General features: G+C 34.8%; 2 protein-coding genes across 3 annotated transcripts; one reads left to right on the top strand and one right to left on the bottom strand.

Annotated features, from left to right (window-relative positions):
- The first annotated feature begins 395 nt into the window (after window positions 1-395).
- Window positions 396-6,726, top strand: LOC128187046 (metabotropic glutamate receptor 3-like). Of its 2 annotated transcripts, XM_052857122.1 has the most exons (6): window positions 396-585; window positions 1,984-2,021; window positions 2,582-3,994; window positions 4,099-5,371; window positions 5,474-5,689; window positions 5,888-6,726. In XM_052857122.1, exons 3-6 carry the CDS (start codon window positions 2,582-2,584, stop codon window positions 5,920-5,922), a joined length of 2,937 nt encoding a protein of 978 aa, XP_052713082.1. In that variant the 5' UTR covers window positions 396-585; window positions 1,984-2,021; the 3' UTR covers window positions 5,923-6,726. The 2 variants fall into 2 exon arrangements, with proteins under 2 accessions (XP_052713082.1, XP_052713081.1); XM_052857121.1 differs by lacking the exon at window positions 1,984-2,021 and having other exon boundaries at window positions 397-585.
- Window positions 6,405-21,743, bottom strand: LOC128187047 (inositol polyphosphate 5-phosphatase K-like). Its single transcript, XM_052857123.1, has 12 exons — window positions 21,687-21,743; window positions 20,896-21,000; window positions 20,158-20,251; window positions 19,655-19,771; window positions 19,192-19,299; window positions 18,723-18,790; window positions 17,943-18,054; window positions 15,842-15,951; window positions 15,320-15,482; window positions 13,741-13,887; window positions 13,233-13,418; window positions 6,405-12,903 (listed from the first exon to the last, which is right to left on the bottom strand). Exons 1-12 carry the CDS (start codon window positions 21,719-21,721, stop codon window positions 12,892-12,894), a joined length of 1,257 nt encoding a protein of 418 aa, XP_052713083.1. The 5' UTR covers window positions 21,722-21,743; the 3' UTR covers window positions 6,405-12,891.
- Between the last annotated feature and the right edge of the window lie 62 nt (window positions 21,744-21,805).

A 21,805-nucleotide genomic window follows, 5' to 3' on the forward strand; every position in this document is an offset into this window, starting at 1 on the left:
TAATTTGATCAAATTATTTGCAATAAGTAAACATGATTCAAACAGATTAAAAACCAAATGAAAGTGTCTTTTAATAAATGAAATTACTTTAAAAATAAAGTTCTTTTCAATCGCACGTTTAAAGGCAGCAATACCGGTTAATTATTCAATAATATACCCTTATAATAAGGCCTGCTTATTGGTCTGTGCGATTATTATGCAAATTAGATCGATATTGTCAATGAACACAGTCCCGTCTATTTTTATCCACCTTGTGCGTGAAACTGGTCGGACAGGTTTTTCGAGTCTCGCACCATTGAGCATAGTATTTTAATGCATAGGCGGGCCATTCTCTAGATTTATTACTGTCCGACTAGGATAATGACTGAGACTTCAAAATTTTGGGTTACCTGAATACAGGTATTTCAATACAATAGTAGTTTACTTTTCAATAGACTTATAAGGTGTGTATTTTTAGAACGCCGGTCTGGGTTGGGTTAAATCTTGTTGTTTCCTCCAAGAAATTGGTTCACTGGGATATTCCAGGATTTCGGAGTCGGTATAAACTTGGAACGGGGAAAGAACTTGGCCCCGTAGCTGAAAAAGGTACGTTCTAGCCAGCTTAATTAATTCTCTTATGAATAATTTTCCGTTAATACCAAACAAGAAACCCAAAGACATGTGTATTAAATGAATGAAATGTCTTCTGCATGCTACTGTTTTGTTGATGAAATGAACAGTTTACCGTCATTAGTTGATAATAGTTACTCTATCAGATATTGTTATTTATGCACTGATTAAAGTGAAATATGTCGTGTATGAATATTATTTTTATTTTTCTAATGAGAGTTTGCAAATGGGGTACCACCCTATGACTTATTTTAAAAATCAAAATGATGAACTTTGAAAACATTCAAGAAACCAATCCCGCTTCATTAAAACTAAACTGAAAGATTGAAAGTCGTTACACTTATGCATACATATATTTTGCATATTGGTTAACATTGAATAATGGAATGCAGAGAAAAAATGACGTTGCCATTCAAAGTAACAGGGCTTTTGATATTTCTTGTATTTGTATAAACCCTATAAATACTTGTACAAAGTGTGGATGAGGTTTGTATTTTGTCTACGTGTAGGGCGGTATGCACCATGTTATTGCTAAAATTGGTTATGGTGTCTATGAAACTGCTGAAGCAGCGAAAATGAAAGGAGCACAAGATGTTGTTTTCAACGCCCGTGATATCCGCCTTTCTTCCTGCTAATTGAAAAACAGACACACAGAGAGAGAGAGAGAGAGAGAGAGAGAGAGAGAGAGAGAGAGAGAGAGAGAGGGTGGCAAAGGGGGGTTGGGGTTTGGGTGGTGCTATGGTTCTTAGGTATAAGTGAAATGGCTTAAGACAGACTTTTCTTTATGTCAAATAAGTACGCTTCGTTTATTTAAAGCAACAAACACGCTTTTGAAAGTCCGAGAAATTACGCAAGAAACTGTTTTTTTTAACGTTATGTACTATTGCAGTCCTGATTCTGGATGTCGATGGGTTTTTAATTACCATGGTTAATACCAAAGATACATTTAAGTTTGAAAGTTGAAATATTTTTATTTTTTTAACAATTGTTAACACAGAGTATCGTGATCTTTGAATTCTAAACTTTGATGTTACATTTTCCTGCTTCTTAAACTACTATAATTATGTATACTTTGTATTTCCAATAGGCAGTTTACTAGTATATATTCAATAGGAATAATTTCTACAATCGACAATAGAAAATGAAGATATTTTTCTCTAGAAGGCTGTAGTTCTTTTTAGATCTGTTTCTTCTCCTTATTGTGAAAATAACAACTAGTGGTTTACTAGCTTTGAAATTGTAAATACATTTCTTGTGAAGCATCAGTCAAGCTATCCTTCAGATTAAAATAGCCTTACTTTTCTTACATAGCCTCAAAACAACCCAACAAATGTATACTCTGTTAATGCACTACGTATTATTAATTTTTTTCAGTGGACGATCCAGGTTATTTTCGGGGGTGGGTCCAAAAAGTATGTATTTGATAAATATGTTATTGTAGATTCCGGTGGTGGATCCGGACCTTTTAACCACCACTCCCCCTCCGCGCTGAAGGTCTACCGTCTCAAAGAAATCATTAAGCATCAAAATTGAATCTGATATTGTAGACCAAATATATGTAGTCAGCAAAGGCTAGTATGGTAATGTAACTGTAACAGCTGATAAACGATTTTGCTAATAAGTTGGGAACTCTGTTGCATTTACTGATATATCGGTTGACATCTATCAATTTTCGTTTATGTTAAAGGTGGTGTGGGCACCCTTTAGATATCAGTATGGATATGTCAAAAAATATAATTATGATTTTAAAATTGTATGGTGGTGCCCCATACATCTAAAAAAAAAATCGTTCGAAAAGATATCAGATACACATTTTTTGTAGAATAAACAAGATAGTGTTTCCCTCCCATAAAATAATAATAATGATGTTCAAATTTTCATATAGTTACCTCACTAAAAGACATAACAATTTAGGACGATATTGTCTGGCATTCAGGTTTTGCATTGCCGAGTATTTGCTTTATAATTCCAGATGAGGCCTCTGTGTGTCGTTTCGTTCCTGGCTATCATATATCAATGTGCGCATGCTCAGAGCACATGTCCAGCGACTGGTGCCGACTGTACATACAACAAGGTAGCCGTAAAGCCAGCAACAAACAATGAACCCAACAGGCATTACTACATAGGCGGTCTGTTCGGTATTCACGAAAGAACCAACGATGCCTACGCATGCGACAATGCTCCGATTCGAGAAGAGGAACTCATCAACTTGGAAGCGTTTCTCTGGGCCATAGATAGATACAAGAGCATTCATTCCAACATTTCCATAGGCGGGGTGGCTTTTGACACTTGCTCTCGTTACCAAAAAACCATAGAAGATATTCTCAGTTTTGAAACTTGCAAAATTAGAGTTTCTGATGTGAACCCACCCACGCCACGAAATCTGTTGGCATACATTGGACCAGGCGACAACTACGACGCCATGTCATCTGCACGACTTCTAAAAGATATGAATAAAACACAGGTTAGCTACGGAGCCTCGACCAATCTGTTGTCCAACAAGGGTGAAACTTACGATTTCTTCCTGAGAACTGTTCCCAGTGATGCAATCAACATAAAAGCTTTGAGCACGTTGATAAGTAGTACATTAAATGCAAAGTATGTACAGGTTCTTCACACGAAGGATGACATCGGAATGGCTGAGTACATGAAATTCAAAGAAGAGGCTGCAAGTTCGGGTATTTGCATTGTCTATCATTCTGGCTTTTCTGCAGATCCATCAGCTTCAGAAATCATGACTATAGCTGATGCTGTGTTTGATAAAGTTAAAACTAGGCATGTTGTTGTCCTGGCTCCGGAATCTCAGGCCAAAAATTTCCTGTCTGAAATGAAAAACAGAAATCCGAATAAATTTACACAATTGATTTTCTTTGGATCATGGAATCCCAGAGCTATAATGGGACTTGAAGTAAACGCGTACACTACTAGCCTCCAAAGCCCTTCCAACTATGACACTGATGTAAATAGCTTTTATTTACATTTAGACAATTTGAAGCCTGGAGAAAACTCAAAAAACAGAAAGTGGTACGAAGAATACTTTAGATCCAAAGTAGGTTGCAACAGTTTAAACTGCGACTACACCAATAAAACTATACTCGGTAAATATCAGAAAAGCCCACATGTCCCGTACATTCTTGCTGCGGTAAAAGCAGTTATTCAGGGGGTCAAAAACGGAGCCACCAAGGCATGCACTTCAGGCGACCTCTGTTCCAACTATCTTAACGTTAACAATCGTGGTCAGCAGATCTACACTGGAATAATCAACACCACTGATCTAAGTGTGCCCTACTTTCAAACAAGCGGAAGCATGAAAGGCGATGCTTCCAATTCATTGAGCAATTTGAAAATACTTTTATATGATGCATCAAAAAGTGAATCCATCGAGGTAAGAAACTCATTATAATCTGTTTCGAAAAAGAAAGTTTTTATATTGTAATTTTATAGACTATTTTGTATCTCAGATATTATTCCAAGTATTTTCCTTTTCAGGTTGCAACTTACAACCCCAGTTTAGGTCTGCAATTAGAGAAGACTATAACAGCATACTCATCCTCTTGTCCAAGCTCACCCTGTCTGGAATGCAACGAGTTACCTGTAACAACAACTTCAACAGCCAGTCCGACGTCACGTGTCACCGTTTCCACGACAACAGATCCCACGGAAGGTGGGAAATACGCACTGCTGAGATTTCCTTATAACGAGGAGATGACCGGGATTTTCCCTCCGTCCGGAAGCAGAGATCTATTTGATACCAGATTCAAAACTGGTCAAAGATGGATCATTGCTCTGGGTGTTTTGGCTGGATTGGGTGTTTTAGCTGTGCTTATTTTTGAGGTGTATATTCTATACAAGTTGCTTGGAACACGAATTGGGCGACAGTGGCGTACCATGTGGTTAGGCCAGTTGTTATTACTTGGGATTTTCTTGTCTTATTTGACTCTCTTTGCTTTTATTGTCATTCCGACAGATGTCACTTGTGGTATAACGAGATTTGGGGTAGGTTTCTGTTACTCCATTCTTTTTGCTGTCTTGTTAGTCAAACTCATGGTTTTGTTAACATCGAAATCCTCCGACTCCATTCTCGCCGATATGGAATCACCAAACTACCTCAAGGGTATTTACCAATTCTTGATGTTTATGTTTGCTGTTGGTGTTCAAGTTGTAATAAACGTACAGTGGCTCATTCAGGTCCCACCTTATGCCGTCAAAGTCACGGCAAACTACGGAGGAGAGGAGTGGATTTGCAATCATTTTACTTGGCAGGCCAGTATGGGTTGGAACGACATGCAGAACTTCGTCAGAACTCCATTCGAAAACCACCTTCTCTCCCTTCTGTACATAATGTTTTTAATTCTCATGACCACCATTGTTGCCATGAAAGCACATGGAATTATCACAAATCATAGAGAGAGTGTGTTTATTGGGATCGCTGCTGGGTTTTCTATTCCGGTTTGGATTGCTTGGGGCCTCGTTGGAGGATTGAACCGCGACAATGCCTATGCTCACGAGTATGGTGACGCTTGCATTGCATTTGGGTTGTTTGCCACTGCAACCCTTTGTTTGTTTGCTCTCTTTTTGCCCAAAGTACGACAACTCGTCAACATGGGTGTGGAAGGAATTTATCTTGAGGACGACCGTGATACCTACTACGCAGGCTCAGTGGTCATGGCTCCACCAAGCTATAAGAGCAGGCCAAGCTCAATGATATATGTAAATTCAGGAGAGTATTCCAATCCAGTTGTCATTGGCAATGGAGATCCAAGTAAGTTTCGAAAACTTCAAAACATTTATGAATTGGTAAACCGATACATGATTAGGTAATAAGATAGACATGCAACCTCACAAAGTCTCTCCGTTTTTTTAGACCACCTAAAGCACCCAGGCAGTATGTACAGTGGTCACAGTGCCCCTGTCTACACCAAACGGAACGATCTAGGGGGCAGCCGGGTCCTACGCGTGACCGGGGATCTTACGGGAAAACACCCCACCGAGCGTAGGCGTCCAGTGTCCGAAATCGGCTACTCGGGATACGCTAGCTCCTATAGGAAAACCAGATCCGAAAGCGGCGGAACACTTAGAAGTTAGTATCCTTGAGTAATGAGAAAGCGTGAGAGGGATAAATAAATAATTGACTTTACCTCTTTTAATTTGTCCTGTATCAAGAAACAAACAGAGAGGAAGGGAGGAAGAAAGACTGGATTTCAAGAGGGGTGAAAGAATAGATAAATGAATTGACTTACTAGTATTTTATTTAAAAAACTTAATCTTTTTTTTTCAGAGTCTCGCTCCGAACGTGAATTAGGTGCACTTTGAAGAGAGAAAAGTAAAAAGAGCTTATTTGGAAAGAAAGAAACATTTTTATGAATCAGCTGCCATAACTCCTAAACTTTGGCATCTTTGAGAAAATGACATAAGTGTAGTTCATTGCCTTAAAAAATCGATCAAATATGCCGAAGGTGTCCGGTTCCAGTGCGTGAAAATTTCAAAATATGACTTGCCAAGTATCCAGTGACATAAAAGATGTCAATTCAACTGTTATTTAAATCTTCTTTCCAGAACTTATACTAGTTCTTTTACAGTTTTCACCTGTAGGGTTTATTTCAATGCGAATGATTAAAAGTTCTTTATTTCGACATAACTACAAGTAACGATTAACTGCATAATATTAAATCGTTATCTCTGTTGAAGAATCTCATATTTTTTTCATATATGGAATTCATTTAAGATCGTTATTCTTGATGTACGATTTTTTTTCATTAATGAAGGTGTGTACATGCATATACATGTATTTTGTACATAACAGTTTATATCCAATGTTTGACTGTAACATGTTTACACTGTGTGTGCATTAGTGCTTCTGTGAGGCGAGTGAATGACTGTAAATATTAATTATCTTTTTGTACTCCATCATAAAGTCATTTCTGACTCTGAAAACAAGTCAGACTGATAAAATACAGTGACCAAAATTATAAACCAATTATGATTGATTGTCGAACAATTTGAAACGCGTGATTTCTACTTTGCTTATCAGATTTGCACATTATATGACAATATGTATTAGGTGAGATATAGTATATATTTATATGTAATAAAAATATTTTGTTAAAATGAACAAAATATGTCTCGTATATACTCCACTCAGGTAAACTAACATTTCACAGCAAAGAGGGGTGTTCCAGGCCGATACCCACTACATTATCTCACTTTTCTTTAAACCATCCCGAGTCCGAGTTATCTCTTCCAAACTCTGTGCTAGCTGATGATTAATTTCATAAAATTTACCAAATACCTATCCCGCGAATAGCTTTTAAGTGTAGAATTTAGGCTAAGTCGGTTATATAGTTGATTTTTTTCATCATACCATACACCAAAATTTAAATTTTTTAGTAAATAGTAATATTTTTAAAACCCAGAATGAATGAAGTTTGTTTTTGTCCTGTCTGTTCTTTTCGGTCGTTTTCTGTCTGTTCGTCTGCCAAAATGATATTTAGCAAAAGTTTTGATTTCCTACAGTAGATACATCCTTCAAGTCTTGCGAGCACATTTAACAACTGAACGCATATTCTATGTATGTTTATATTTTATTAATTCAAATACATGGCCAGATTTCTTCCTTAAGACAGTCGATAAACATAGGTAAGGAAAGATTACAGAGCTCACCTTTATAAGATCACCTTTATCATACTATATGAAAATCATATTTATTGATGATATTAACATATTGTATGCAAATGTATGGTTTGATACAATATTGTATAATATCATACATTACAATATTGTATCATATATTGTGAATTACAATTAAATCGACCTATATGGGAGTTGAATTTTTGGAAAAATAACTTTAGAAAATCAAAGTTTTTTGTTTTAGAACCTTTATAACAGGAGTTTGGACTTTGCGTAGTTGTGTCAAACAGCAATGTGACGTATGCCTGTCTATTTCATTGCTGCCCACTCAGTGAAAGCTCAATGAAATCAACACAATTTGTCTGGCTTTTGAGCTAAGACTACGCAATCGGTGCATATTTCACTTGAATCCAGCATCATTTTTAGCATGTTTTGACGCAAGAAATGATAGCTACGTCCTACGGACAGTCCAAGGCCTTGTTAAAATGGTTCTATTTTCTATAGTACATAATTCTAATTTTTTCGGATTTGCATTTTGAACCTATCGCATTTCTCTTGCAATTTTATTATTAATCTTCAACGTTGGCTAAAACAGCATTCTCTCAGTAAAATGGGAGTGCTTTAGTTACTTTATATGAAGGGTTAAAGGGACTTTGACACAATTTTATATCAAAATGTTATTTTTCATTTTATGTATAAAAATTGTTTACTTGCGCATTTTGAATGATTAACCAAAATTTGAATGTTAGATTTCTAGTTATAAGAGAGATACAGAGGTAAGAAATCATTGTTATGTAAACAAAGCTCGAGTCTTATATTTGTTTACAAATAATGTAAAGTATGGATTTACCAGTTCTTTGACAAAATAACTCGTGGCAAACAAGGTAAACTGATTCAATGTGTTCATAAATAATATTATCAACAGAAAAAGCAACATTTGATTGGAACTTGTACCAATAAAACACATGTCTAAACATTAAAAAGGCTCGAGCTTTGTTTACAAAACAAAGAATTTCAAACGCTGTATCTTGCTTATAACTCAACATTTGACTTTCAAATTTTGACAAAGCATTAAAAATACCCATATTAACCATTTTTAACACTAAAAATGGAAAAATAAAATTTAAGATTTTGAGCTCAAATCGTGTCTCAGTCCCTTTAAAGAGATTAAAATATCCATTAAAATGTTTTTTGGAGAAACATATGGGCTTTAGAGGTAGCGATCATCTCAGACATCCTTTTCATTTAATCATCAAGATTTCTTCATATTATAAGTTTCGTTGACAAATTCTCCATTCTTCTCCGACTTGAGTTTATAAACTGCGAATTTGTAAAATATAATTCATATTTTAAAGGAGCATGGTCACGATTTTGGTCAACTTTTATTTTCTGGTTTTTATTATTTAAAATGCTTAGATAATGCATTTCTTATGATCCAATAAAATGCGAGAGTCAGTCGTTATACGCAAGATATAGGGCTCACAACTTGTTGTCATGTAAACAAGGCTCGTGCCCTGTTTTTGTTTACATGGGTTCAATATACCAGTTGAAATCTTTTTCAAGCTGATTTGTTTATCTTCTTATTCATTTTAAGCATAAATAAACAGTTCCCAACGATTAACACATGCATTCATTTGAGGTCTTAAACTGGATTTTTCACTACAACATTCTAAATGTAAACAAAAGCTTTGTTTACATATCTAAGAATTGTAAGATAATTATCTCGGTGATAACTCAGCGATTGATACTCAAAATTCGGTTACCTATTAAAAATGCCTTACTAAAGCATTGTAAACACTAAAATCGGAAAAGTGATTTTTGACCAAAATCGTGACCATGCCCCTTTAAATATTATTTCCCTATCCCAAATTTGGGCATACAGCCTATTTCCACCTGGAGATGGAGCGGGTGAGTACAACGAATTAAAAACTACTTCATTGAAAAATTAATACATACATTTAATACATGCGTATGCGGTTAAACCTTTTTTAACAAGAGGGTTTGTCTTTAAACCAGTAAATGCAAGTTTGAGTATCAAGAACAAACATATTCAAATTTCACCACAATAATTTTTTTTATTGTTAATTTACATTCCCAATGTTGAGTGATACGCACATTAATAAATATATAGATATATCTATAAAAAGTAAACCACATTTATTAAATAATCACAGAAGTTTTAGCACAAGTTACACATGTTTAGGTACATCATAATGTATTGTATAATACACATATATCACCATATACAACTAAGCCCGTTGAACAAGCTGAAGTAAGAGAAGGACAAGTTTTGTCCAAAATGAAATACTCTATGCATCATTTTGATCAGTTTACATTTTGTTCTTTTGAAGGGTCTGACAATGGAAATTATGCATATGCACAACAAAAATAAGTAAAAATCTAAGGCCATTGTTGTTACTTCCTGAAAATTGTAAAACATATTCTTTTACCACAACGCTTCAATTAATAAGTAAATGTTAAAATATCGTAATCAAATGTGTTTTGTTCAGATGAACATAACCAAAATCTTCTCGGATCATTTCATATCCAAAATTGCATTACATATTTTCGATATATTTCGGCCAGTATACGTGTATTTATACTCCTTGGATATTGACTAGTTATAACTTGATTCAACAATACACATACAAAGTATCCCATGGCTAAAACAATTGTGTTCCTTCTGACCACACTTCAAGATCCAAAATTCTGTGTTATACATGTATTTGATTTTGACCCAGTCTAACCTAACTATTTATGTATCTACTTATTCATCTCATTTTAATATGGAGATGTCTGTTTTGTGTGATAGTTTAAGCTGTTTCAATAAAAATATTCCTGAAACTTTTTAAACTTTTGAATAAACAAGAGGCCCATGGGCCACATCGCTCACCTGAGGAACAATAGGTATGATAAAATCAGATTAATGGAGTCATAATACAAACTATCTGGACAATGTACAATAATACATGTAGATCCTGTATAAATAAAATCCATTTTTCCCCTGGATATTCTTATGTTTATAATCATTAGTCCCTTTTCTAACAGGATGATTTTATAGTCATATCATATGTTGAGTATTGCAGTTCTCAAAAAGATCCTTAACAATTGTTTATATATGGGATATAAACGTACATCAAACTCTGAACCTTCTTGTGAGGCCAAAGAATTGTCCTGGGGCCAAAGTCTTAACAATTATAAAGAATCATCTGGCTGATTAGTTTCTGAGAAGAAGATTTTTAAAGATTTACCATATATATTCCTTTGTTAAACTTTGACTCCCCATTGTGGCCCCACCCTACCCCCGGGGATCATGATTTTCACAACTTTGAATTTACACTACCTGAGGACGCTTCCACATAAGTTTCAGTTTACCTGGCTGATTAGTTTCTGAGAAGAAGATGATTTTTAAAGATTTACTCTATATATTCCTACGTAAAACTTCGACCTTCCATTGTGGCCCCACCTTACCCTCGGGGGTCATGATTTTCACAACAATGAATCTACACTACCTGATGATGCTTCCACACAAGTTTCAGCTTTCCTGGCTGATTAGTTTCTGAGAAAAAGATTTTTAAAGATTTACTTTATATATTCCTATGTTAAACTTCGACACCCCATTGTGGCCCCACCCTACTCCTGGGGATAATGATTTTCTCAACAATGAATCTACACTACCTGAAGATGCTTCCACACAAGTTTTAGCTTTCCTGGTTTTATGGTTCATGAGAAGAAGATTTTTAAAGATTTACTCTATATATTCCTATGTTAAATTTCGATCCCCCATTGTGGCCCCACCCTACCCCCGGGGGTCATGAATTTCACAAATTAGAATCTACACTACCTGAGGATGCTTCCACACAAGTTTCAGCTTTCCTGGCTGATTAGTTTTGAGAAAAAGATTTTTAAAGATTTACTCTATATATTCCTATGTAAAACTTCGATTCCCCGTTGTGGCCCCACCCTACCCCCGGGGATTATGATTTTCACAACTTTGTATCTACACTACCTGAGGATGCTTTCACACAAGTTTCAGCTTTCCTGGCTGATTAGTTTCTGAGAAAAAGATTTTTAAAGATTTACTCTATATATTCCTATGTAAAACTTCGACCCCCCATTGTGGCCCCACCCTACCCCCGGGGGGCATGATTTTCACAACTTTGTATCTACACCACCTGAGGATGCTTCCAGTCAAGTTTCAGCTTTTCTGGCTAATTAGTTTCTGAGAAAAAGATTTTTAAAGATTTACTCTATATATTCCTATGTATAACTTCAACCAACTAATAAGGCCCCAGCCTACCCTCGGGGGTTATGATTTTCACAACTATGAATCTATACTACCTGAGGATGCTTCCACACAAGTTTCAGCTTTCCTGGTCTTATGGTTCATGAGAAGGAGATTTTTAAAGATTTACTCTATTTATTCCTATGTTAAATTTCGACCCCCAATTGTGGCCCCACCCTACCCCCGGGGGTCATAATTTCACAACAATGAATCTACACTACCTGATGATGCTTCCACACAAGTTTCAGCTTTCCTGGTCTTATGGTTCATGAGAAGAAGATTTTTAAAGATTTACTCTATATATTCCTATGTTAAATTTCGACCCCCCATTGTGGCCCCACCCTACCCCGGGGGTCATGAATTTCACAAATTAGAATCTACACTACCTGAGGATGCTTCCACACAAGTTTCAGCTTTCCTGGTCTTATGGTTCATGAGAAGAAGATTTTTAAAAATTTACTCTGTATATTCCTATGTAAAACTTTGACCCCCCATTGTGGCCCCACCCTAACCCGGGGGTCATGAATTTCACAAATTAGAATCTACACTACCTGAGGATGCTTCCACACAAGTTTCAGCTTTCCTGGTTTTATGGTTCATGAGAAGAAGATTTTTAAAGATTTACTCTATATATTCCTATGTTAAATTTCGACCCCCCATTGTGGCCCCACCCTACCCCCGGGGGTCATGAATTTCACAAATTAGAATCTACACTACCTGAGGATGCTTCCACACAAGTTTCAGCTTTCCTGGTTTTATGGTTCATGAGAAGAAGATTTTTAAAGATTTACTCTGTATATTCCTATGTAAAACTTTGACCCCCCATTGTGGCCCCACCCTACCCCCGGGGGTCATAATTTCACAAATTAGAATCTACACTACCTGAGGATGCTTCCACACAAGTTTCAGCTTTCCTGGTTTTATGGTTCATGAGAAGAAGATTTTTGAAAATTTCTCGAAAATTTTCATAAATTCCTTATTATCTCCCTTTACAAAAAGGCGTGGTCCTTAATTTTCACAACTTTAAATCCCCTTAGGCTAAGGATGCTTTGTGCCAAGTTTGGTTGAAATTGGCCCAGTGGTTCTTGAGAAGATGTTGAAAATGTGAAAAGTTTACAGACAGACGGACGGACGGACAGACGGACGGACAGACAGACGGACGACAGACAAAATGTGATCAGAATAGCTCACTTGAGCTTTCAGCTCAGGTGAGCTAAAAACCACAGTAGATCTTGTTATATACAGCATGTATCCGATACATGTAATAAGACACTATAAAGAGGAAACTAGACGATTTTGTTGAGGATTTCCTGATCTGTTTGGCAGTGTCATACTTTAAGTCACTAGGCGATCATTACTGTGGCAGTCAATCATGAGACAATCTAAATAAAAAAATGTCTGCAGTTATCTAAATCATTAAAGACCAAACATCTTTACAAACAAAAATGTCTCAAAGACAGACAGTACATGTAATGCCTTTGGTAAATCGTTCATAATATTTGCTAGACAATTATAGACATTAAGGTAATCATTTGATTTTTAAAATCATTGGATTCATTTACAAAGCTATAAGATGGGAAAAATCATTTAAGAACAATAAATTAAAGGCCACCATAGTTTTAACTAACTTTAAAAGTCTTTTTGATTGAATTGGTACACTTTAGGACAATGTGTTACATTTGATCTTCAAAAATCCAATATCATGATGTACCTGAAATTCCTCGCTCAGCCCTAGAAGTGTGTCCTTGTAGTTACTGATGTATGCCACCCTGTAACTTCCCCGGCACCCTGAGAGATAGCGCCCAGAGAAGGTCACCTCTACCCCCTCAGGGCAGCCCTCGGCTAGCTCCCTGGCCCACACATATGTCACATAGTCATTCAAGTGCTTGAAATCATCCTGTAAAAAATAATGTATTGATATGTTTGATCAAATCTGCATACATCATTTTATAAACTTCTGCCACAGTTAGCATTTAAAGTAATTCTAATGTATATTTACACAAATATCTTTCATGTAAGATTTCTTTCCTTTTTTCAATGTTGCACAGAGGGGAAATGACAAATACTGGTTATGTTCTTAACAAATGATATTTGTTGTTGTTGTTTTCTTTTCAACAATAAATTTTCATACAATATAATTAGGTACAAGAGACTAAATAATCAGGGTACTTGCATGTTTAACATTAATAACTTTATTTTTTTTTCACATCCAATTGTACCTTGTACAATCCGATCCAATCTCTACTAGATGACATCAGCTCTGAATTTTTTCTCATTTTGTATCTGACAACTACATTCTGACCTGCTTTCCAACATTTCTCCACATCAAAAATCACAGGAGCTGGAAATTTCTGGCAAGGAAAAACCTGAACACGAAACAGGATCCCAATATTTACTTGGTTATTTTAAGAGAAAAATCAGTTAGTTTCAAATATGTTAACAATTGTATATATATATATAAGCCACAATTTACATATACGAGGGTTGTTCGGAAATTATTGAGACATTTACTCTTACTAACTTGTGAAAAAAGATAAATCATTGAAATTTCACCAGAAAATACACCAGGATGTCTTTTGTTAACGTAAAAATTTTGAAGTTGTTGACGTCATTTGTTCATTCTTGGTAAACTAACAAACTTGCTTACATCCAATGACCAGGCGCAACCACAAACGCATCGCAAAGTCGTTTGAACGTTCTACTTGGTCCTGTATTATGAACACCTTGCAAACGAACGGATACATGAACTATTCTTCATTTTTCATCTTTTCTTCTTATTTTAAAATGGCAGCATTTACATATATTTTCCATTCTTGATTTTTGTGTGAAAAAAATCAAGTTTTTTTCTCCCAAAAGTCAACTTACTGTGATATGTACTACTCTTACATTCATTCGGTATATATCTTAAAACTGTTAAAATCAATTTGTGTGAAAAAGTATTTGATATTTAGTCCCAATGTTTTACTTCTAGTTAAACAATCAGAAAAAAAAACGATTACCTGAAGCTTTTGACTCTTTTCCATCGAATAGTTTTTATTTAAGCAATTTTCTGGCCAATAAAAGTCCATTTCCGAGGTTCACACCAATTTCATGCATATTCGCTGCGCCGCCATGACGTCAAAATTCAATAAACCGTCTCAGTCAGATTTCAATTGCTTGTTAAATATTAAAAGTACTCTCTCCGTATTTCAACTCATACAATAGTAAAACTTGCACAAAAGTTAGTCACAGTAATTAGCAAAATGAACATACATACCGGTAATTGGATTTATTTTATCAAGAGTTTTAGGTCTAACAACACTTAAAATGAAGATGTTTAAATATTTTAAACTCCGAGTTTGTGCCTGCGCCGGGTACCCCAACCACCGACTTGTTTATGTACTGTCATAAACAAACTAGTATTTTTTTGTAGTTTTAATTTGATCATTTTTTCAATTATGTTTCTTCAATGTTAATTCCAATTTTCATTAAAATCCGCCACTTAGAAAGAGAGATATTTGTGATGTCTCAATAATTTCCGAACAACCCTCCTATAGAGACCATGCAGACCCAGCCCAGAACATACATGTAACTCCACATTTTGAAGTAACTATAGATTGAAAAGGAATGGAGTAACTGAAATACATGTACAATATACTTTATGTAAAGATTTTTTTCTATTCTTTTACTTTATTTCAGTGTTTAAAAGAAAATTTAGGTTGATCAAAGTAATTAAAAGTTGTTGATAATAAATTGATCAGTTGCACATGACATTGGCTTAGGGTGTGTATTTCTTTCCTCTCCATCTCAGAACCTCACCTTTAATTTAAATGTGGCTACCACAGGTTTATGATCACTGAGAACATAAAATGGAAGAGACTTGTATTCCAATAACTCTGCTGCGATTGTTATCTTCTCAAAAGCATCGTCGTGTACCTGCCACAGAATCCTATCGCACCATGCAGGAACCCGCCTCTTAATGCTAAGGAGTAACATGTTTTGTAATAAAATAATGACTGAATCTGCTTTTTTTAAAACATGTGTTTAACATTTTTTTTCACCACAAACTCTTCTTTCACATATTTATGACTCATGCTGAGAAAGTATTATCTAAGTAATTTAAAAATATTGAAATGCCTGCAAATGGTTAAAAATAAAATGTCAAAATGAAAATGACTAATCGTTTCCTAAAGCCAACTGAATTACATGTATATAAAGAATTAATTCTCAGATAAAATAGAAGCATCTTTAGTACATGATCTGTCAGTATTTCTGACACCAATATAACCTAGTACAATGTCATGTGTCTATAATTGCAGGCAGTGCTTAGTGTGAATTCACCTGCTGTCATAGGTATCTGTTCCTTTATCGAACTTGTAGGTGGGAGGGAAATCTAGCTGTCCTTCTTCAAAATCACAGAATATCAAACCTTCTTCCCTGCATTTGATTAACTGCAAATGCAAACTAAAACATAGACCGGAAAGAAAACAAGAGGCCAACAGGCCTTGATGGTCACCTGATAAACTAAGCTTACTTCAGCTTTCAGCTCAGGTGAGCTAAAAATGGTAACAATCAGCTTTGTAGTTTTTAAGAAGAAGTTAAAAATGTAAAATTGTTAACGCACGACACACGACGGCGGACAAAAATGGATAGCAATAGGTCACCTGAGTTTACTCAGGTGACCTAAAAAAATTGGTAATCTGCTTTCTTTTCTCACTTCTCATGTTTCACCTGTTCAGTTATATTCCTTCTATGCAAAGACATCATCTGGAATTTATTCAAAAATAATTGTACACATACCACACATCAGTATTTTTTGCTAGCCAATTTTTACTTTACTATTAACAAGTCTATTTGTATTTTTGGTTGTTTTGTTTCATATCATAATACTTGTGACCATTATGGCCCCATCCTAGCGTCAAAACCATCTCCTCGGGGGACATGAAATTTACAATTTTAGTAGAGGGCTTCCTGGTCTAAATAATTATGAATTCAGTTTTTCTTACAGATGAGTGGGAGCATAAAGAAATTTTTTTGAAAAAGAGTCAAGTTCTTGCCCTGCCCTTTGGGCCCCTATGGGGCAAGAGTCATGAAATTTACAATTTATGTTTCCTTTACCCCAACGATGCATCATACCTAATTTAAATAGAATTGGCCAAGTAGATTTTAAGAAGCTGTTAAGGGGCATAGTCACGATATTGGTCAAATTCTATTTTTCTGTTTTAATTATTTTCAATGCTTTAGAAATGCATTTTTAATGACTAAATGAAATTGGAGAGTCAGTAGTGAAGTTATAAGCAAGATACAGGGCTCACAATTCTTTTTCATGTAAACAAGGCTCGTGCCCTGTTTTTGTTTACATTAGTTCAATATACCGGTAAGAGTTCTTTTTCAAGCTGATTTTCTCATCTTTTTCATCTCAATTTAAGCATAAATAAACAGATCAAATGTTTACCACATTTATTTTTGGTCCAAGACTGGAGTTTTCATTTCAACGTTCCAAATGTAAACAAAAGCTTTGTTTACATAGCAAAGAATTGCAAGCTCTGTAACTCCCTTATAACTCAACGAATGTCACTTAAATTTTGGTTGCATTATAAAAATGCCTTACTGAAGCATTGTAAACATTAAAATCTGGAAAATAATTTTTGACCAAAATCGTGACCATGCCCCTTTAAGACACGAGGCACAACACTGGGAGGAGGCACAGCGCATGGTAACGGACAAAAACCAATGGCAATAGGTCATGTGTATATAGCTACAAGTACCTGCACAATGAATTCTTATTGTAATGAAAAACTTGAGATTTTTTTTTCTTCACAAAATACATTTGCATTCTTGTCTAACGCAACGTAAATCGTTCTGATACTTTTGTCCACCGTCTGTATCTTTAATACAAGATTCTTATGTGTAAAGTCATAACTTTAGAGGAGCTCCTTCCATCTTGTTTTTGTATCTGTGTATGATGCAAAAAATATGAGATTATAATCTAAGTGCATGTTTAAATAAATGTTTTTACTTTTGAGTCGCTTTTTCTAAGAAAAAAATACACAGAATGTACAGTTCAAACTTCTAAGGATAAAAACAGTTTTAATCATTTATGTCCCATAGGAAAAATACACATTGGAATATTTAGGGATGTCATTTCTTAAATTCTTTACAATCATTAACACTTGATGTTTGCGGCTGTACTGTGGTAAAACCTTCATATTTGTTTCATATCAGTTTCATTTTCCATTTTAAGGTTTATAATATGTATCAAGATTGTTGCTATCGATGAAGTGAAATCAAGTGTAATCTATAACAAGTGCATTCCTATAAAGCACATTGTACTTTTAATTCAATGAAATTCTTATAATAAGATATTTTGTAGAAGGGACAACCAATTCCTAGCTACAGTATAGAGTATGTCAAAATAGCCATAAATTTCTACAAGAGTTACCTGATCTTTCTTCCTCAAAGTTTCAAAGTCTTTCTTCTCAATTAAATTCTGTACTTCTTCTTGAGTCAAGTCGTCTATTCTGAAGTTTAGGTCTCCAATCCAGAATACATAGCTGTTTTTAATAAATATACAATAAAACAATATACATGCATATTGTAGATGTATATTTTTTGTAACTACATGTTAAATAATTATCCTTATACATTCCACCTCTGCCCCGGCAGGGTCTTGAACATCACGGCCTCTGGAACCCACTCTCAGTAAGCAGCCACTGCCCTAACCACTCAGCCATCTAAGCAAGACAAAAATATTGCTTTCGATGACTATTGTTCCAATCCTCTCAAATTGTCATTTAACTGTATTCCACCTGTACCTCAAACGACCATGTTGTGCGCAACCAGCTTGCTAGGTTCTGTTTGTCATCAAAAGGAAGCCCCGGCCAGGGCATAGGTGGAGCTCAAATATAGTAAATTTCCCTGTGCTCTATGTATATCTATAACCTTCACTATAGGCAGGTATATGTCAATTTGAGAGTTATTGCAATGTTAGTGCTTATTATATGTATATATCTATGCAATGTGTATCGTTCCGATCCTCTCAAATTGTCAAACCACTTTTTCCTAACAAATATTTCAAGAATAATTTAAAAACATTTTTAAGCAAGAAAATCCTGAGAGAGAGAGAGAGAGAGAGAGAGAGAGAGAGAGAGAGAGAGAGAGAGAGAGAGAGAGAGAGGGGACTGTCATACTAAATGTACATGTATGTCAATTTCCAACTTACTCATGATCTAATATATGATCTACATCTTTATCTCTGAACTTCTGTGTATCCAAAACAGTTAAAAAATCCTGTACATAAATAAAATTTATAAACTAAAATATGTAGTCTGTGCTAATTATAACAAATGGTAAAAGAGTAAAAAAGCAAAAAACTTATATGTGTGCTTTTATTGGTACTTGTCTAATAGCTGCTAATACTTTTCATAATAGAAATGATGGATTAGTCCAAGAAATTCATTAAATTGACATAGCTGGTAATCCATGATGACTTCGCTATATCTGTGAATTTGCAATATCCGTGTTCGTACTAAACGAGTTTTACTGTATAAGTAACTAAAAACACTAAGTGTATTTCAAAATCATACTCATACTCTACAATATTAGGAAAGAAACAACCAATAAAATTGTTCAATGACATCTATCAGTAATTATTTGTGCAAAGTTGACTGGTTCTTGGCAGCTAGATTTACCTCAATCCTTTCGGCAGAGTTATGCCTGTGAGCTGCTAGGTGAGCGTTGACAATGATAACATTGACGCCATTGAGATCAAAGCGGATACTCACTCCTCCTTTGTTTCCCTGCACATCAAAGTATCGGACACATTTATACATATAAATATACATTGTTTTTCATCATATCATGACAAAAAACCATGACACCAATCAATCCTTGACATGCTTTGTAGGAACACTCCTGCATGCATACACACATTCACCAAATATTGAAATAGCCTTCTTTTCTAGCTTTTATAAAGGCAGAGAAATCAGATCAACATGTACCTAAAATACTAAATTTCATCTAAAATATTCAGTTCCTGTTGCTAGTGAAAACACTAAATGAAAAGGGGAGTTCAGGAAATATTTTGCCTAGGTAATCCAGGTTAAGATTGTGAATGTATGATGATTATGACGAAAAATAAAGAGGGACACCTACCCACCAGCCCCCCATCCCCGCCCGTGATATTTCCGACTCAACATGAGTGGCACACAGAAGGTCTTCCTTTTTGATGTACACAACCAGGAGGAGGCCCTGCATTTTGACTGCCTTCAGCTACAACAATGATGTCATCAGTTAAAATATAATCTGTCTCTGCATGAGATACTGTCATTGAGTAGTTAATTTTTTTTGTATGCAATCTAAACTAAAGTAGTGAATTATTTTTATTTTTTATTATTTCATTTTTATTATTTGTCATATTGTTACCTTAATTAATTAGTATTTAAACTCATTTACGATCTTAATATAAATACATGACAGATTGTTATGCTAACTTTCAACATGACCACAACATGAATGATATCACGTAGTTTTAAGGAGTCTCACTCCCATATGACAAATGAGCAGGTTACAAATCAAAAGGACTTTTTTAATGTTACTTCATTTCCTGATTCCTCATTCATGAAGAATATCAGTAAACTGTTACGAATAACAATTACCAGACAGAATCCCTTGGGAGCTAGGATGTCATTGAAGAGTGCTGTCCATGAGCTTTTGTAAGCACCATACTCCCCAGACACTACCTCCTGTAATCTGAAATAGTCAATTCAATTTAAAAAATATATATATAAATATTACCATATGCTCAAGAAACTACAATTAAATGATTGTCAGAAGCATTATTTTTTTAATATTAAGAATTGTTCGATGGATAGATTCATATAATACACTGAATACAGGATTAATGTATACATGTACAAATTCATGAACCATGATTCAATTTAAATAATTTAAATAATTTCATTTCATATGATGCAACTGAGATGAATTTAAATTGAATTCTTCCTTGAACACATCACAAATGATGTGTTCAAGCAAAAATTCAATTTTCATTTTTTCACTTTTTGAAAATTTTGCAAAAATTAAGTAAATCTGTAACTTTTTGTCATAAAAAATTCAATGGTAGCAGAAAAATGATCAATACTAATTGTGTACATCATATTATTGTTTATGAAAAGGTTATAGTATTTTCCCTATCAAACTATTATAACTATGTGCTTTATCTTAAGGAGTACATGTAAAATAAAGAAATAAAAACCTTGAGGTAGTGTTCCAGACAAATAGTTTTCAGTGTATACCTGAACCTACTGATTCTTTAAAATTTATTTCTCATTTTGTCTAGCATTTTATGTGATGCACATGTGCATAATTGGTTCCAAATAATTCAGACAACTAACCCTATGCCATAAATATCAGGCAATGGGTCTGTCTTAAGATCCAACAGATCTGTAAAGTCTGCCAAGGGCTCTTCATCTCCTACATTCCAGGTTACCAATTTTAATCTAAAAGGAGGACATAAGTAAACATTTACGAAGTAAATAAAAGATGATTTATGGTCACATAGCAATTAATAGCCCAAAATCTCCATATAACTGGGTTATAGAAACTTGTAACATTGATGACAATCCAGTAAAAATATTAGAAGTGCATTAACATTTTTAAAACAGCTTTTCATAATAATTGATAAATAAAATTCATCACATATTTAAAATCTTCAAAGCATTTGTAACTTATACTTGATTCCGATCATATCGCAGGTTCTATGATATCGCGGTATTTCTGTTAACGTGTAGTAGCACGCACTGAAATTGACATTTGATGTCGGGATATTTTTAGACATAGTAAACAGAGACACGCTGAACATCACTGAGGTATATAATAGAGGAAACTCACAATAACATTAGTGTCTGGAAATATTTCCGTATTGATAGATTTTTCGACAAAATGATTTAACTACCGCGATATATCATAGGATGGGCTTATTCTCTTTTGAGAAGTGGACAAGAAGTGGATGTAGGCTATATATGCCTGTCTACTTCTCAAAAGAGAATAAAGGACAGGCTCATATATAACGTTAACGTATAAAAGACCGTACAGAATTTCAAATGCAGTAAGGCTGTTTAAGTTAATTTGGGCGGCCAGACTAAAAATACATGTAGATATACGTAGAAATGGCTATATATGATACCTGTATGTTTTAGTTTCGCCTGACATTGTACACATCAAATAAATATTTTCCGTGAAATCAGTATTATTTCAAATATTTTCAAAGAGCCTTAAGGCTCAAAGATGTTTAAGAAGTTATTC

The sequence above is a fragment of the Crassostrea angulata genome, chromosome 6 (assembly GCF_025612915.1).
Source record: "Crassostrea angulata isolate pt1a10 chromosome 6, ASM2561291v2, whole genome shotgun sequence".
NCBI lineage: Eukaryota > Metazoa > Mollusca > Bivalvia > Ostreida > Ostreidae > Magallana > Magallana angulata.